This window comes from Maylandia zebra, linkage group LG7 (assembly GCF_041146795.1).
Source record: "Maylandia zebra isolate NMK-2024a linkage group LG7, Mzebra_GT3a, whole genome shotgun sequence".
NCBI lineage: Eukaryota > Metazoa > Chordata > Actinopteri > Cichliformes > Cichlidae > Maylandia > Maylandia zebra.
In genome coordinates, this window is record NC_135173.1 from 11,506,342 (window position 1) to 11,525,482 (window position 19,141).

General features: G+C 39.6%; 1 protein-coding gene across 5 annotated transcripts; it reads left to right on the forward strand.

The window, feature by feature from the left end:
- The first annotated feature begins 1,319 nt into the window (after positions 1–1,319).
- On the forward strand, positions 1,320–18,721 carry ppp6r2b (protein phosphatase 6, regulatory subunit 2b). 5 transcript variants are annotated; one of them, XM_004553273.6, is made up of 26 exons: positions 1,320–1,677; positions 3,034–3,104; positions 3,210–3,365; positions 3,493–3,591; positions 3,938–4,124; positions 5,146–5,283; positions 5,392–5,457; positions 5,606–5,718; positions 5,806–5,919; positions 6,134–6,254; positions 6,683–6,844; positions 6,926–7,159; positions 7,277–7,341; positions 7,428–7,543; positions 7,665–7,750; positions 7,856–7,933; positions 8,032–8,129; positions 8,218–8,275; positions 8,423–8,544; positions 8,653–8,822; positions 8,937–9,093; positions 10,860–10,942; positions 12,523–12,733; positions 12,916–12,939; positions 13,634–13,759; positions 15,140–18,721. In XM_004553273.6, the coding sequence occupies exons 3-26, from the start codon at positions 3,238–3,240 to the stop codon at positions 15,171–15,173; spliced, it is 2,790 nt and encodes a 929-aa protein (XP_004553330.2). In that variant the 5' UTR covers positions 1,320–1,677; positions 3,034–3,104; positions 3,210–3,237; the 3' UTR covers positions 15,174–18,721. The 5 variants fall into 5 exon arrangements, with proteins under 5 accessions (XP_004553330.2, XP_023008252.2, XP_004553332.2 ...); XM_023152484.3 differs by having other exon boundaries at positions 1,321–1,677; positions 10,863–10,942; XM_076885742.1 differs by lacking the exon at positions 1,320–1,677 and adding an exon at positions 1,948–1,966.
- The last annotated feature ends 420 nt before the right edge of the window (positions 18,722–19,141 follow it).

A 19,141-nucleotide genomic window follows, 5' to 3' on the forward strand; every position in this document is an offset into this window, starting at 1 on the left:
TATTCCAAAACAAATACATTTTCGTTTAATTTGTATGATATACGTGTAATTAATGACCGATTTTGTGTGTGTTTACAAAAAAAAAAAATACATTAGGGACTGTGTTAATCTGTTACAAAACATTGTTTAAAGCATAAAAGTCACACTTTCCACATTGGTAATCTGGTTAAAAATATGTCCCAGAAGATACATTTTCCGGACTTATTATATGTTATGGTTATTTTCTTTTAGAACTTTGAGTGTACCATAATACCACCACGCTCAACAGCTCTAAGCCTTGCAGTCTTTATTTAAGCTGAGCCTATCCTTAATAGCTGTTAGGCTGACACAACATAAATGTAATTTTAACAAGATCACTGATCAAATATCAGTCAGTGTGAAGATTTTCCATCCTTTCATGCATTTTCTTCTGCTTTTACTAGACTTAAATCTTAATAACTACAAGTGGCTCTAAGCCTGATAACGTTTTCTTCTTCTTCTTTTAAAAAAGAAGCCAGTAAACAAACAACGAAAGTCCAGACTATATATACAAGAAACCACGAGCAAAAAGAACTTATGGAGCATACTGCACAAAGGAACCGAAAACATGAGCTTTGGCACAGGAATGACTACCTGCACAACACAAGAAGGAAACCATAACACATGCTGACCAAGTACTCTTGCATTTGACACAATGCAGACTATCCCTCTCCTTTCTTCTGTATATTTATCTCATTCTATATGCACACATAAACCAGTCCATGCAATGGTATGATAAATATAAAAGAAACTGAGTTACTAGACAGATTGGTGTGCAGCATATTTCCTCAACCGTGGCTTTTAAATTGCCTTAAGAGCAGAATAAAGAAAGCTTGTATGAGAGTAACTCGTTCATTCATAATAAACTAAAGCAAAACTAAACATTTTTCAGCAATAAAACCTAAACTGAAACAAGCATACTGAAACAAGTGACTCCACCCTGTGATACAGCTCCACGGTGCAGCTTAAGACAAAATATAATTAATGAATATTCAGACCCGTAACCCTACACAGTGGGAATTCATGTGCAGGTAGAACAGGGACATGTTCAGGTGTGAGTTTTCGTAAAAAAATCAAGCCGGAAAAGACAGTCCCTGCATTTGTCGCTTACTTTACGTGCACAACTAAATAATTTTCCTGCAATATTAAATAAATGCTCATGTATGCATTATTGCATTCTTCACCCCAGTTTTAAACTTAAAGTGTTTATTTTCATAAAGAAAAAAAAATGTTTGAGAGCATGGATGTGAATGTTAAATGTTGCTGCAGTGCTTGATGACAGCAGATAAATATGGACTTACTGGATGTTTACACAGTTGATGGACAGCCGAACTTTTTGATTACGTTTAGGTTGTAGGTAGTCGCCATTTTGATTTCCAAACCTGACTATTTTTATGTATTTTTTTTCCCCATTTGGTCCTTTGGACTCCTGAATAATAATTTACACCGTGTCAACACAGCCCTCCCAGCAGCAGCAGAGCTAGCCGCTGAGTAACACGGCTGTGTAAATGACATTGCAGCCGGTGGAAAGGGTAGTATCGTTAAGCTAACAGCGCAGCCCTGAATAGGCTGCGATGGGCCTCCGAGTGACCTGACAACCAAAGTCGCCGAGTTGCAGTTCAGCTTCCAGATGTCCACAGATTAAACAATGGCTCAAAGGTAACGGTGGTATGTCTTTTTGGGAGGTAAACATGTGTAGCCCAACGTAAAGCCTGTGCAAGCGATCAGAAGACGGTGACTTCAAGCTAGGTCTGAATCAGGAGCACGTCGTCCGACCACCTAGCTCACCAGCGGCGATAAATACTGACCTATATTAGCTTTAATCTGAATGTGGTTTGTCTCCAGTAAGAAATAATAATAATTTTTTTTTTGGGGGGGGGGGTTGTTAGCAACTCGACTGTGGCACTGCTTGCTTTGCTAGCGGGCTGCTTTACGATCTGCAGTCAAGGTACGGTAAGTGAAAGTGGTTAAGGGAGACAGTGATAAAGGAGATAAGTTAACGTGGAGTTAAATGCACGGATTCGCTATCTAACACGGCTCCACGCTGACTTGACTGTTACCCTGTTATAACTAAAATCCGCTAACAGCTCAGAGTAACCGTTTACAGCTGCTCTTAGGACGCCTTGGCAGGCCTGTCACGGTTATGCTGTTGTATTAAATTTTAAAATCCACAGATGGCAATGACGAATCTGTAAACCCAGATTCCCGAGACACCTGTTTATCCCCTGCGTGTTTGTTCAAGGGATGTGTGCACAAGGGTGGCGTACTCCGACACCGTTCAATGTTATGCAACTACTTTTAATGGTCTCTAGATATGTGTAAGTTATTTCCAGCCATATTTTGTGCTGTAAAACGATACGCTACCCTCTTGTTTTCTCGCGTTGACGAGAGTTTGTTTGTAAACATGTGTTTGCATCTAAGAGATAATGGACTCATGATGGATGCTTCGTACAAAGTGTGGTCTGATTTGGTTTAGTTTGCGGGGTGGGGTGGCTTTAGGTGAATATTTAAAGCCTTAACAAAGCAAGCAACATTTCCTGCCTCTTACAATATTCAGCTGTCATCACCACCACACCTAGACTCAAGTTTGCTAGCTCCCAGAAACCTCCCATACTCAGGCATTTCTGTCACCGAAGGGTCAGTGTGTGCATCTTTCTTATCTCCAGTCATTCTTTGCTGATGCAAGTGCATGTGTGAGTCCCTTCCCTAAGCAAAGTGGTTAATGTTAATACACGAATGAGCAGCAGTAACTCAATTACAGATGCATTGCTTCCTGTTCTTTCCAGAGAGGAGTCCAAGCCTCTTAGCCTGAGTTCAGCCCTTCATCTAGCTCTGAAGAAGGCAGAGGCAATATTACTGTAAATGATTCTCCAACATTTGTTGTTCATTTTGCTGCTTCCCTTTTTTGGGTTGAAGGCAACTCTGCTGGGTTGGTGTGTCTGGTGTTTAGAATGAGTAAAGTGGGTGTGTTTCCACCTTCGCTATACTCAAATGAATATTGTCTCTGATGTACAGGTTGCACAGTGTCTGTGAGGCAAATGGCTCTTTAGCAAGATCCAACTGAGTATACTTCTCCTTGTCCAAATGTAAGCATTCATAAATAAATTAAACTAAATCAAAAATTAACTTTTGCGTGCATTCTACACCATCCTGTTGCTTATCTCTGCACCACATCCTCTTTTGCTCAACAGCAGAGTGTATGCTACGGTGACGTCAGTCATGTTTTGGAAGTTTGATTTACACACATCTTCTCATCTGGAGGCTTTACTGGACAAGGAGGATGTCACTCTCGCTGAGCTCATGGATGAGGAGGATGTGCTGCAGGAGTGCAAGGCCCAAAACAGGAGGTCTGTTTAATGTCTGCTTTGGTGTAGCTGCAAATTATTACCACATTTCGCATAATCAATCACCTTTGCTGTAATGCTTACTAAATTAATAAGTTGTGCATCTTATGTCACCGTTGTGGTTTTGCAGGCTTCTTGTGCTCTTGTGCCAAGACCAGAGCATGCAGGAGCTGGTTCGACTGATTACTACAGAGCCTCCTACTGGTGTAGAGGAGACAAAGCGCTTCAAGTAGGTGCTGTTGTGTAGAATATTCTAATGTAGTTTATTATATTCAGGGTAAAAATATATTCCTGGTGCTGCACTACATTATATCTGTTACCAGCCACTTTGTAGATGAGCCTGGATTTTAAGAGGATTCAGATTTGCTTAAACAATGTTTTTAATCCGACTAAAAGAACAGAAATGATTCCCCTAAATTAGCAAAACTATTTAATTGCCCGGTTGCCAGCAAACCAATGAAAGTCCTGTCCAGATAATTTTATCTTGTTTTGTTTTTCTTTGAAGTGGAAAATATAGCAATAATTTTGTTCCTCCATCATTTTACTGCAATATATGTCCATGCCATTTACAACAGGTATCCAAATATAGCATGTGAGCTGCTGACAAGTGATGTGGGAGTGATCAATGATAAGCTGGGTAATGAGGAGCCACTCCTGGAAAGCCTGTATGCCTTCCTGGAGCAGCCATCCCCACTTAACCCCCTCCTGGCATCCTTCTTTAGCAAAACTATTGGGAACCTCATCACACGGAAGACTGAGCAGGTAACACACACATACACCGCTACATCAAAAGGGCATGCTTAATAAAGATGACGGTTACATTTTTGTGATGTTGTTTTCAGTTAATAAGTCTGAGGCAAGTTAATGGAAAATACTCACAAAAAATGTACTTTCACCCAAAATTGTTTTAAAATTCTGTTTCTTTTGAGGTGCCAACATGCATGGTTTATTTTACCCTTTTAGTGTCCGAGTTGATGATTTTAGTGTAAGATTGCTTGTTTATGAAACAACACATAATCAAAACTGTCCCGTATCAGAAGGGAATTATTTTAGTGAACCATTATTGTCCAAAACAACTTAACTCAAAAATGAATGGCTGGACTGCAGCTTATATAGTCTTCCATTTAAGGCTAACATTCCTGCTTGTATTAAGCCAACTAAAACATAAAGAAAGCTTATTACCTCTACATTTCATTTGCTCTGAACTTTGTATATATTTGTGTGTGTGAATAGAAGCTCACTTGATTCTGATGTGGGGTTTCAGATTTTTTAGAGTAGCTTTTTAAGACTTTAAGTAAGGCAACTATCTCACCTATATCATGACCATAAGGGACAGTCACTGGGGCAGCTGTCACCGGGTGAAACAGAGTACAACCCGAACAGTTGCTCATGATGAATTGAATCATAATTGAACTGAATCTGAATCAGAATACTTGAAATTATGTGGTTATAGTTGCTCCAACGAAGTTAAACAAATATTGCACAGGGAAGATGGCGTAATAGAAGCATTTGTTATGTGTGTGTGTGTGTGTGTGTGTGTGTGTGTGTGTATAATGGTTTATCTGTCTTTGTACTACGGTGTCACCCACAGTGTTAGATTTTATTGCATTTCAAGTTGTATTGCTCAAATAGCAGTATATCGTTTGGGAAATAGTGTCACATTTATGCAGCGCGAGTCAGTCTTGAGAAATAATACCACTTGTTTGACAGCAAGCTCCTTATCCCATTCTTCAGTTTCCTGTTTTGTATAATCATTATTTTCTCTGCTTTCTGTACTGTTTAGGTGATTAGTTTCCTGCAGAAGAAGGATGGATTTCTTTCCTTGGTCCTGAAGCATATTGACACGTCAGCCATGATGGATGTGCTCCTACGCCTTATCAGCTGTGTGGAGCCACCGCCTCTACGACTGGAGACACTTACTGTACGAGACAAATAGACCCACATTCAGAATTTCACATAAATCTGATTTTTTTTTTTTTTTAATTATTATTATTTTTGTCTAGTTGTAAAGCAATATTTTTCTCAACAGTGGCTGAATGAACAAAAACTGGCCCAGAGACTCATAGAGCTCATTCACCCTGAGAGGGATGAAGAGGTAGTGGAGAATTTCATAATTTTTAAATTTAACAAATATTTTATTTTGGTCTTTAAAAGTGTGCCATTGCTTTTATTCACAACGAAACCATTCATAAGACTGAGTGTCCAGATGTGATTGTTGTTTGTTTGATTTTTGCCCAACACAGAGGCAGTCAAATGCATCGCAGACTTTGTGTGATATCATTCGTCTGAGCAGAGACCAGGCCAGCCAGCTCCAAGAGATTTCACAGCCTGACCCACTGCTGACTGTGCTTGAATCGTAAGTTGGAAAGACTCACATGCACGCAGGTTTATGCTCTCTAAACAGGATGCAGCGATACTAACGTACTCCGTTTTGTTTATACAGGCAGGAGTGCGTGGAGCAGTTATTGCAGAATATGTTCTCAGGAGAGAGAACTGAGAGCTGTATCGTCAACGGGATTCAGGTTCTTCTGACCTTACTGGAGATCAGGAGGCCTGTGTAAGTGAGAAACCTCGAACAATTTCTAACAGTGTGAAGCTATTTCAGCTAAGTTTCTCTTTACAAAGCTCTCTGACAAGCCTTCTCATTTAAAATTTGGGCATTTTAATCTCTTTTTAAACATTTGTTAAAGTTTATTTTATATCCCTATTTATTAAGCCTTCCCAACATCTATTTTGAGTTTTCTGTTTTTGTTCCTCTGTCTTTATGGCAGGGTGGATGGTGTAATGGATGCTCAGGGATTTGAGAGAAGCTACACTGTTAACAGCAGTATTTTGTTGGCCATCCAGCCACACTTGATACACTTCCACCAGCTACTTCTGGAGCCACCCAAGGTACATAAACAAGTCTTTCTATGATGAATGATAATGTAGCCGCTTGAGGGTATTTAAGATTGTTGTGTGAGCGTTTCCCTAGGTGAGAACGGGCTTTTAGGAAATCAGGTATCAATAAATTCAGTCTGTCCACATACATTCCATTTTGTATGGAAAATCAGGAATCCCCTGTGTATTTCATCAAGGTGTTAGTGCTCAGTTTCAAAAATGATGAAATTGCCCAGTATAAAAGTGCAAGCTCTTTTAGCTCAAGTCATGCTGCATGACGCAGGCTTTCTTTTGCTTGCTCCACCAGCCTCTTTCTTTATCAGGTATGTTTGAGTCTCTGCTGTTTACATGCCGTTGTTGTACAGTAGTCAGACCTGTATAACAAAACAAAAACCTCTAGATCGTGTTTCCCCAAATTCCTCTGCCTTTTATCCATGTAGCGAGAGCCTATGCTGACGACTTTGGGTGTGCTGGAGGAACCGCTGGGGAACACGCGTCTGCACGTAGCCAGACTAGTGGCTTCTCTGCTTTATACCAGCTCTGCTAGCCACGCAGTCGTAGCACAGGAACTCTGCAGACTCAATACACTGAACCTCCTTCTGGTGAGAAAATCTGCTGCACTTTTGACAATTTATTTATGTTGAGAAAACATTACGTGTTAAATACCCCTTTGAAAAATACAGGACCTGTTCTTCAAGTACACCTGGAACAACTTTCTGCATCTCCAAGTGGAGCTTTGTGTTGCTGCTATCGTCCGGCCCTGTGCCCACGAAATGAGACTTCAGCCTGGCTTGGTTACCCAGGAAAAAGTCAAGCCTCATCCAGATGCAGCACCAGAACAGGAGTTGAACGAGACCCCGACTTCTGAACTATCAGACAGATCTGAAAACTCTGCTCATAACCTAATGGTGACTCATGTGAGTGTCTCTGCTTGTATTTGTGAAGTAGAAGGGTTGATCTACAAGAATGGGCAATGTGGCATCTCTTTCGGAATAAATAAATAACTGATTGACTCAATGTTTTTGTTTCCCAAGTTGTTTCAGCACTGCCACCTCGTCCAAAGGATTCTAGAGGCTTGGGAAGGAAATGATAAAATTCAGTAAGTAACTTTGAGATCTTTACATGAATTTGTGGCAATTGGCGGTAATCTCTGGGTTTCTCCAAGTGTCATATCTATTTGTTCAGGTCAGATCGTGGTATGCGACGAGGCTACATGGGGCATCTGACCAGGATCGCCAACACAGTGGTGCACAATCTGGAGAAAGGCCCGGTTCACACCCAGATCAGTAGCCTCATTGCAGGTGTGTATGTGTTTGTGGACACATGGACTCATTTCTGTGTGGAAGAAAGCAGTAACTACCACGAATCACACCAAACTGGCTTATGGCTTTCATAATGCTGCTGTTGTGTGTTTGCATGTAGAGCTGCCAGAGGACTACAGAGGGCGCTGGGAAACCTTTGTAGATCAAACGCTGTCTGAGACCAACAGAAAGAACACCATAGACCTGGTAAATCCTAATTCGTGCACATCTGTAGAATTAAGAACCTGTTTTTCATTACACACACATTCAGAGTTTTAAGCACTGCACAAGTGTTGATCTTTCCATGTTAAGGTTGGCACTGGCAACCCTTGTCCTTCCTCAGAGGATGATATGGAGAGCCCCTTCCCCAAAGAACTGACAGTACAGCAGGTATGCGTACACACACACATAAGCACATATTTAAAATATTTCTTGCTTCTCTTATGGGCTTTTGTGCTGTAATTATATTTGTTATGATCTGTTTTTAGGCCTTTTCAGACTACCAGATCCAGCAGATGACAGCTAACTTTGTGGATCAGTTTGGCTTTAATGATGAGGAGTTCACTGATCATGATGACAGCATTGGGTAAATTAGCTGACATTTTTCTCAAGTGATGGTTTATTCTTATTTCACTCGTGTGTGCGGAGGGTGTGAATCCTGGTTCTTTTTGCAGGGCAACTTTTGATCGGATTGCAGAGATTAATATCAATATTGATGCTGGCCATGACAGTGTAAGTTGATTTTAAAGGGGTTTTCTTTCTTTCCTTAGGCTGTAAATATTTTTGTTCATTCTTAACTATACATTGTTTTTTGTTTTTAGGCACTGAAGCTCAGAAAACAAACCTGACAGCTAATTATTTTGTTTGTTTTTTGTGCAGGCTAACACAGCTGTATTTGAGGCTTGTTCCAAAGAGAGGATTCAGCCCTTTGATGATGAGGAGGAGGACATCTGGGAGGAGAAGGAGATTAACTATGCAACACAAGCCAAGTCCCGGAACAGGTAACTACATGGCTTTAAATAAAGATGCTCTCAACATCTTTATTATTATCATTATTTTTGCTTCAAAATGATGGTTTTGTATTCCGTGCAAATTTCATATGTTTCAAGGTTTGGTGGGTCACAGTCCTCCCAAAGCCAAGCAACCAGTAAGACCTGTGACATGACAGAAACTTGTGAGAGCTCCAGCAGAGCAGCAGACTCAGACTCTGACGAGGGAGAAGACCCTAAATATGATCTGGACCCTTTTGCAAGTCCGGACCAGACCGAGGCAACAACGAGTGAGATATGATATATCGTGTATAATTGTTTTGCCGTAGTTGTATTTTAGGTCTAAAGCAGGTTTTAAGTGTCACATGTCATGTATGTATGCTCTTGTTTGTTTGTTTTTTCAGGCACTGGATGGGTAGCAGACTTTGGAGAAGTGAATTCAAAGGCTCCTGCAGCAGGAGCGGGCTTCTCAGCCTGGGACGCTCCAGTGTCTCAGCCAGCTGCAACAGAGGCCGAGGAGAAGGGATGGGCCAAGTTCACAGACTTTCAGCCTTTTTGCTGGTGAGTTTGGGTGCATTATATGTAAGGAGAGTTCATTGTCTAAAAAGCATCTAATTAAAATTATAAGACTATATCTCGTGATGATTAATATTTTATTTAAAGGAAATGCTCATTTGGCATAATTTATTCTATGATAGAAAGACGTACTTTTCAGAGGAAACTCGAAGTAAAACTAAAAAAAAAGGTGCAAAAAAGTCTAAAAACCATGAGTTTTTCTTTTTTAAAAACATTACAAAATTTCCTCCCTGCCCAGTGACACGTTTTTTGAAGTGGTAGTGCAAAGGAGAACATTTGTGTTCAAAACTAACGACAAACCATTTTAGTCACATGACCAGTATTGTTAGGATATGTTCACCAACACTGAACACTGTGCATAATTTTTCTATTTGAAACTATTTAGATCGGCTCTTAAAAAAAAACAAAGATATGGACTTCTCCATATCTTTTCCATATCAAGGTTTTTTCCATACAGTGCACATTCTGTTGTAGGCTATTCCAATCACTATAAACAGCAAGTCCAAGGCAGAGCTTTGCTTTACAGATGTTATATCTTCTTGAGACTTTATTACTTTTCTCTGGATTTTTGATCTGGATTGGTGGATTCTTTAAGAGGTGAAGTAGACAAGGTATTCATTATCAAAGGTGATAGCTAATAAGCCTTTCAACATTGATGCATCTGTCATTAGTGGCAGGGTCACTGTTTACAGCATAGTGGGGCAGTACAGATTAATAACATTAAAACTTTTGTTAGATTAACATTAGGGCTGTGCAATATGACCAAAATCTCATATCCCAATATAAAACATCTATTGTCCCGATAATGATATAACTCACAAAAAATTTAATATTTTCTGTAAATTCTGTGAATCTCGTGTAGGTGAAGTGTCTCCAGCTGGGCGTCATGTACCTGGAGTCGAGTGCTTTAACCGATGCATGAAGCTATACATTTTTAGACATAAGTTGTAACGGCCGCCGTTTTCTTTGTGAGTATTTATTGCACGGCGTGCTGCGGGGAAAGCCTGTTCTAACATTTGAGTCTAAGGTTTATTTTTTAGCACCTGACGACTCTTTTTTTTTTTTTTTTTTTTTTGCTTCTCATCCGTCAATACTCTGCATACTTTTTCACGTGATTCAGTTTCTTTTGAAAATTCTCAACAGGATCTTGAGCTTTATTGTGAAAGGTTTATGTGGAAAATAAACAAGCGGACATGCGATGGCATTACCGTCGTTGTTGGTAAGGACAACCCATAAAAACAGGCGCTTGTCTGTCTGTAGTGTGGTTATATTAAATATAAGAGAAAGAGAGAACTTTAAGAAATTAATATAGCCACTACAGTGACCATCAAAACGATGAAAAAATATTGCCCTAAACAGTTTATTTTGCGACACCACGAAACAAATGATAGCGTAAAATTAAACGATAGACGTTTTTATATCGTCATCCGATATATATCGTTATATCGAACAGCCCTAATTAACATGTTAACTTGTGTTAGTTTAAATCATTGAAAGCTTGAGCTGTTGTGGGGAACACAAATCGTTTATGCGATTTGGCTTCTACTCTACATTCGCATGCAGTGCCATACTGTGTTCTTTGCTAGCTGTTGTGAACAAACTGAGTGCCTTTTCCTAGTCATTGATTTTGCATCTGATTTTACAAGTATCACAGGTAAACAAATACAACCTCCACATACAAAGGGTGTGTGTAGTTTATTAGATGCAGTGCATTTTCTCTCTGTTTTATTATTTGTGTGACTTATGTCCAGCAGCTCTGAAACAGGCCCGAGATGCAGCTCACCTGTGGACTCAGAGCTCAGTGGATCAGACATCCCCAAACCAAACCAAAACCGTAAGTAGCCTCAGAATGACTGACTGTGAATATTTTGTAACACTTCACTCAAACATAAAAAAACTACAGAAATGGTAAAAAGTCTCCACTGTATTTCTATTCAACTCCATATATCATGGTCCACAGGAAGGATATCTAAATGACAAGGCCTCTAACATCTCTATCAGTCAGTTGGTTAACTTTATGGCAGGTAGGGCTGCTCGATTATGGCAAAAATGATAATCACGATTATTTTCACTGAAATTGAGATCGCGATTATTTGACGATATTTATTTAACCCTTTAAGACCTACCATAGAACCAAGTCCGCCAGAGCTTATATTATTTTTTTACATGTTGTAGTGCCATTTGTGGGAGCATTTCAAGTTGCTAAATAACTGTTATAGCCCATATTTTAATAATATGTATGCATTAAGTCCATAGTAACTACATTAATTGCAAAAAAGTGCAATAAACTACAAAAAAATTTATATCGTTTTTGTTTTGTATTTTTTTACATATATTTCTACTTGGAGAAATTTAAGAGGTTTATCCCTCAAAACTTTAAATACAAAAAAGTTGCAAAAAATAGTTTACAACAACAGGAAATTTATTTTGAGTGTCTTCATAGTTTTATTTTGGAGATACACCAATTTTTATATACTGCAGGAAAAACAAAAAAAACAATCCTATGATGCAAATTTGCAAAGAAAACAGCAGGCGCATCAAAATAAACTATTTCCAGCAGTGCAAGCATCCCAGAAACTATTCAGAAAAGTCAAACATGACCAGTAGATGTTTTTAAGGCCTACAAGTAAAAAAACTACATTTCTGTGAAAATGACGTCACTTCCGGTTTCGGCCAGGAAATGGCGGACATGCGACAGTTCGCGCTGACGTCTGTTTCACTGTGGGAAGTGTTACGAACAGCTGATCGGATCGGCAAAGCGTGTTTCTGGAATATTATGTTTTTGTTCCTGCAAGCGCTTTTTATGCAATTATTGCAAAGCTTTATGCGGAAGGAAACCGTGACCGAGGACAAGCTGATGGCATAAGATGTAAGTACAACTCCTCCGGTTTCATATGCAAAACAAATTATTGCGCTAGCTTACGTGGTTCAGGTTCTACAGGGATTTAAAAATAGTTACACAAAACGGAGCGTGCTGCTCTGACCGGATTTAAAGGGTTAACAATGACTTTAAAAAATAATATAAAATAGTGTGCAACACCACTGAAGTTTTTTTTTTTTTTTTTTACCTCTCTTTTCAACCAACAGCAGTCACTCTCCTCTCCAAATAACTTCTGCTTAGCTTTCCGAGCTTTCCGAGCTTCCCTCGGGTCCTCTTAATCAGCGGTCTCCAACCTTTTTTGCGCCACAGACCGGTTTATGCCCGACAATATTTTCACGGACCGGCCTTTAAGGTGTCGCGGATAAATGAGGGAGGGGCTAATAATCGGCTCCGTCATTTTTAATGATCGTTGAAAGCCCAGATCGTAATCGTGATTAAAATTCGATTAATTGAGCAGCCCTAATGGCAGGTAAGCTTTTCAGATAACCATGCATCAATTTTACAAACTGTTTCTTTCCTGTTAATCTCAACAGCGTGTGTGTGGAGTGTTTGCGTGGCAAGGAAAGCACCACTAGTGGCATCAGACAGCTCCTCCTCCAGCAGCTCCGACAGCGATGAGGAAGAAAGAAAGACAGAATCCACATCCAGTGAGACGGTCACCACAGAGACCATCACCACAGGTGCTGGCAAGGAGACCATCCGGCTCACCGTTGACGCCAAAAATGAGAGGGCAGTCTTCAGCAGGTGCACATTCTCTCACACAAATAGGGAGCTCCTGTTCTGTCTGGTCCAGTGTGCCAGGCTTTGATAAAGCCCTCCTTTCCCTTTGCTCTCCTGTACAATTTTGCTTCCCCTTCTCTGCTTTTTTTCTGATTATCCTCCTCCCCCTGTTTGTTCCCTCCTTTCTCATCTCCCCTTGACTCCAGAGTATTCAGACCTGCAGTCAGACGGTATGTTGTGCTTGAGGTCCTGTGCTCTGAAGTGTGGAATGCTTCCTGGAGTTGTGTTAAGGATTTAAGATGCGTTTTGCTTGTTGCCTTTAACAGGATGAGGAGTAATGATTCCTTATAGCATAATTCAGGCCAAGCCTAATTCATAAAAAAGAAAATCCACTAACTCCAACCTGGTGACTTGTAGAGTCTCTGTATTCTCTGTGATTCTCAAATATAACAGAAATTCACTGTGCATTTATGAAAGAAAAGATGGTTGACTATTTGTTACCTTACTTGTTTTATACAGTATAATGATGAGAGAAGAGTAGCATATTAGTGCTGATTGTAATGATGTGATATTTTGGTTTTATTTTTAATCATAACATTAGGGCTCGATATGATTTTTCATTCAGAGAACCCTCACCACTAACGGTCTGTTGGATAGCATGCTATGAATAAAGGTTGCCACCTATCCAATTTATCAACATCCTAACAAACCAGTACATTAGCAAATTACTAACAGTGCACCAACGAGCATGCTGGAGTTAAAGTCCAATCTGAACTCAGTGGACAGCGGGGACAGAGGCCACAGATCAGAGCAGATGGAGACAATTTAGCAAGCAGCAGAAAGGAGCATCTACAGTACTCAGTTCAGCTGTCACTTGTTTTCGTAGCTAAAGCTGTAATTCTTGTTTTGTTTTGTTTTTTTCAGCGACGTGCCAGTGGAAGGGCTCGCTAACGATAAAGAAAGTGGCAAAGGTGAAAAAGGAAAGCAACATGAGAACAGTTCCAGCCCAGTTACTGCTGATTCGGCTAACCAGGCAGCTGCTGTTACACAGTAAGTTTGCATTTGTGTGTTTTGTATAGAGATGAATAGAGGGATGAGATCACCAAACATTGCATCAGTGATTCATCCCTGTCAAAGCACCTCTTTATGTGAGAGCTCTTTGACGAGTCACCGCACAACCTACGCACATTTCTGACCTCAAGAACAGAGGTGTAACCTGTCATATCTAATTGGCTGCATTTCTTAGAAGCTTTAAGGAGTATTAAATCATGAATGTTTTATCTACGTCCAGGGCAGCCAAAAATAAACAATTTTACATCACTTACAGGACTGTTGTGGTGATTTACAATTCCAGAAATGGGAGATTTTTGGCCTCTTTGTTGAATAATTTAGTTTCTGTCATACAACAACATATAGCATCATTGCATAGGCTGTAGATGGATACTCTGCTGTAGTTGAGCAGTTTTTCTTTCTTTAGTAAAAGTTACTGAACCCCAAATTACAGTTGGAACAAATGAAAGTTTATGAAGTATGTAAATGGTACAAATTTTTCTTTTTAAAGATCTATTCTTTAGAGACACGTGTCACATGTGACACAAGTGCAATATAGATTACATGCTGAAGGAATATGTTGTACACATGCAACCTGCTGAGCACTGAATAAATCCCAGTTGCAAAGTTATTACATGTATTCACCATGCGATGCAGAAAATATATAAATTAATTTAAATTTTTTAATTAAAGATTTGTAAAATATATAAGCACAAGTTAAATTATACTTGGTTCTAATCTTTTGTAATGACCCCTTTGCACAGCTGGAAAATCAATTAATAGAATACAGGTTAGTTAAGAATACGTATTCAACAAATCAAATTTATTTCACTTTGATCTCGCAAAAAAACTACAGGGAGGCCATAAGAGGATGTGTGGAACAATGTAAGAACTGTTTGTAAGGTTATATTTGTAAAGGTTTATAATGTTCAGCTGCCATGTTAGAAACAAACAGCAGCACATATTGTAGAGTCCAAGGAATGGTGCATTTGTGATGGTCATGAATTCACAAGATTAAGATTTTTCTGCAGCTTTACAATTGAATTTTCTTTGCAGCCACAGTGCATATTATAGTCCATTTTCCTACTCTCTTGTCAGTTTTTAAAAAAATATTTTTTATTAGATCATCTCTCCTTCCTTTAGGTGAAAATATGGGCTAGTGAACAAATAGACTGTACATAAAAGATGTACACACCCATCATGATATTACCTGTTGGTTTTGGATCTAAAGCCTTGGTGTTGTGCTAAGGTAATGATAACAAGCTGGATTTCCAAACTTGAATGGGCCAGTGTCGTTTGACATGCATAGCAACAGTAGCCACAAGGAAACCAACTCGTCTGAATTCTCTCTTTTTTTTCTTTCTTTTTTTTAACTGACAGAGAGATGCAGTCCCCCGCTAATGGACCGGCCTAACGAAGTGGTGCAGGAACACACTTCATACCTGATCATTCAACACACAGCCACGCCACCTTTGCTTCCTGTTAGCAGTCCATCAATACCCTCGTTTGTGTCTAAAAGACGTGTAAGTGAATGGAAGATCCTTAGTGCAGAGCTCGAGCAGTATTTATAATGGATACCAGAAATCAACACATGGGTACTAGTGATGTCTCTAATGCGCCTTCATGACATCATTATAAATGAACCGCTTCAAAAAGAATTGTGTGTTTTATAAAAAACATTTCATTGTGCCAGGCACACCAAAGGCAAACTGTGTTACATACGAACTTTTTCAAGATGAATTTCTTTCCCGTTAAACTTGGAAATGTAAACACCTTTATCTGTCGGGATCTACTGATGTGCCAGCTGCACTTTTAATGTTAAGAAAACACCCTATTCTGAAATTTGACATTTTATTAAATTAAGCACCGGGATTTCAGATTATTTGGGTCTGTCTGCTCTCCAGGTATAAATATGGTCCAGTGGATTTTTTTCTGTTTTCTAGGAGAGCATTTGACTGTTTACACTTTAGTAACAAAAAGCATTCAAATAATCAGCCAAGATTACAGACGCCAAGATGCTTGCAAAGCGCTAGCTAGCTGCCATTTTGTGTACAACATTTCAGTCTTCGTGCCGGGCAGACAGGTCATTATAGCAAATATGCGACTTATCTGATCATTTCTCAGTCAAGTAAGTTTTTATCTCCTTTGATCACATGACGCGCAAGTGCTCTCTATTTGTTAGTTTGGAGCATTGGATTTGGGGGCCTCGCGTGTGTCACTTCCTCCTCCTGAAAGATTCAAGTAGTTTAGGGGTACGTGTGTGCCGGCGTGTGTGTTTGAGCTCTGTCTGAGGTACAGAGTACGTTTCTCAGGTCAAAGGAGAGGTATGCAGATAGAAAGAAAGCACACCTGTGTAACACACACGCAGACACACAGTGCCATACACACACAAGTGTACACAACCATATCTAGATGCAAAAAAAAAAAGGAAAAAAATGGCAGCCCACGTATAAGTTCATACCACCCTCAGAGCTGTTTAAATGTAATATTGTGAAATTTGAACCTGTATTAGGTTGTGGCTCTTCTTGGTAATCTGTAAACGTAATATAAATGTAAACAGTATATATATAAACATCATATCTATTTTTGGAATAAATCCAGTGTACGGCAAGGCGGTTGTTTTGCAGGTTGCGATGTGTGTATCGTATGTGTGTCGTACTGTCGAAATGAGGCAATAATGATGTCTGTGTTTCGGTTAATAGGCCAGCATCAGTTCATGTTTCTTTGCTACATGCTTCCTACATGGCAGTTTAGGAGTGTGCATGCTGTGAATACGAGTTGGTCGTCTACGGTACGTCTTCCATTTTGTTTATTTTGAGGATGATTCTTGTTAATGACAACTTGGGTCTTTTTTTTTTTTCTTTATTTCCACCCTGTATCAATTTTAAACCCATTTTGCATAATTTAAATAGTCAAATTCAGGGGGAAAATTATGATAAACAATAAAATAGTCCATGTACTGCTTTTTGATCATATCGTTTGTGTACGCATGTGTTTCCACTGTAACAACGGTGATTAATTTAAACTGGATCTGAACAAATGTGTTTGTTAGAGCAATAATAAATCAACAGAAGCACATTAGGCACAGGTTTTTATAATCGGTAAATTAATGTTGCCTAATTTAGCTGCTCCATTTCCTGCTTTAACTTCATTTTGGATTTTCAAAAGACCGGTCAGACCAAAACACTTAAATTTACTTGGCAGATTAGAGGTGCCCAGTGGAGTTTACTTACAAAGGAAATATTGTGACCTCAGGTGTCATTCACCAAAACCCATTGTTCTCTAAGAAACGTCTGGAGTGCATTTCCTTTTGCAATGCTAATTCATTGGTAGATATTTCAAATCCAGCATTGTTTACGTTCTTGCTTACTTGGTAGCAGTCTTGTTCTTCCTGTCGATCAGTGTAGTGTCTGCAGCCACTTGCAGGAATGTGTAACATTACTCACATTCTTGCACAAGTGGAGCAATGGCAAGACGCAGAAAAAGGTGCGATAGAACTGCTAGAGGCCGAGAATTCCGGGGGGGGGAACTTGAGTCGGTAATGAAAGTCAACATTAGTTGCAGCAACACCATCAGTGCTCACTGAGGTGGCACGCCATTAAGTTAGCTGTCTGATCTTTCCTGCTTCATCAAATCTATGCTTGTTATAAACAGTTAACCGGTTTAATCCAGTCTGGTCATAATCAGATTACATTAAACAACACAATACGTAAGAAAACATGACCCAAGTTGTACTGAATTATCCTTTAAAATCTGTGTGTGCCAGACAGTCATCCTTTACGTCATCTTTCTCCTCGTCTCTCTCTTTCTCAGGGTAGGAGTCGAATTAAATTGCATTTACCTATGGAACGATTCTCTGAGATTGTTGTATTTATTTTAAAAGCACTTTTTCAAGAAGCACTTTTTGGTTTTTGATTTTTTAATTTGGTGGCGCTAAGCGCCCCTACGTAATTCCCTCCCTCAGAGCGATGGGAATGTTTGACTTGACGAGTGAATCACGTAGACACTTTAGAATATCTTTTTGTTGTTGTTTTTTCTTCAATGCTTTCTGCCAAAGTGTGTCTTCCCACCAGTGTACAACTGGGTTTCATATCTGTGAAGTAGCCTCTTTTCTTGCAGTGGTCTTAGAGGTGTAGATTTATCTGAAGCAGCCTTTGTTTGATCCATTGCTCATGTTTTTTTTTTTTTTCTTTGTGAATCATGTGATGGAGTTATTAGCTGGAGAAGAGAATGCCACAAGTCAAAGAAAGACTTTGAAGATTCGTCTTAGATCACAGCTCTTTCTTCCTCCTCTGCTTTCATCTGTTCACCGCTTTGAGCCATTTGAAGTGAAACTGCACAGAGCTAGCACCGCTTCGTTGTCAGGGTTAAAAGAGGAAAAATAGGGCTGCGTTTGTCAGGGTTGTTCACATGGTCAGAATATGGCATCCCACCCGTCACTAAGCCTAAGCAGTGCTTCTGGCCTATACCATTTGTGTGTATGTGTATTTAATGCGTGTTTGTGTGCCCCCTTCAGTTTGAGTGTTTTAGCTACGGGTATGTTGTCACATTATGCATAATGGTACGTTGCATTCATCTCTAAGTGCCATTAAGTTTGCACATTAGCCTCGTTCACCTCTTTTTGGGCATTCGCTGTATTGCACAGTGTGTGCCCCGAACTTTATTGAGAAACAATGGGTGTGAAGTTGTTACTTACCAATTACTTATTATTTACACTGAGACCATTTCAAAGTTTTTTCTCACATTATAGCTTATTATTATATTAGGGCATGTGTGTGCAGATGTGTGGGGGAGTGGTGGGAAAAACAGCCGTGTGGTTAAATGCCTTTTTTTGTAAAGCGGACTGATGCTGGTGTCTTTGTTTTTGGGTTCTTTTTTTCATTTAGAGTAATGTGTCTGTTACCTGTTGTCAATTTAGCTTGTACATTCAGATATGAACCTAATAAATATGTCAAAGATAAATACGCCTCTGTTTGTGTGACGCTTACTGTAAAACACACACACACCACACAGTACACAGAGAGAGAAAGAGTCAACAGGACATGGTCTTTGGAATATGTTTACCTTAAGGGAAGTTGAACAGGTGGATTATGTTGGGTCCCCGTCTCCCACACATACAATCAGTGCTACACCCTCACAGTGTCTCCCCTGCTGCAAACATAAACCTGCCTGTCAGTTAGATGTCAGTGTGCTGCAGGCATCAAGTAAAGTTGGTTCACATAACAGCTGAGAAGGACCTGAAGAGCCTTCATTTGTGCTCATTCGCTTCACTTACATTTCAGTTTTTCAGCCTGTGGTCCTCTCTATATGTAGCTACCGTTTTACCCGTGGGTGTATGGCTTCTTTCCTGAGCTTAGATGTTTGTCATACTAATCCTGGAGC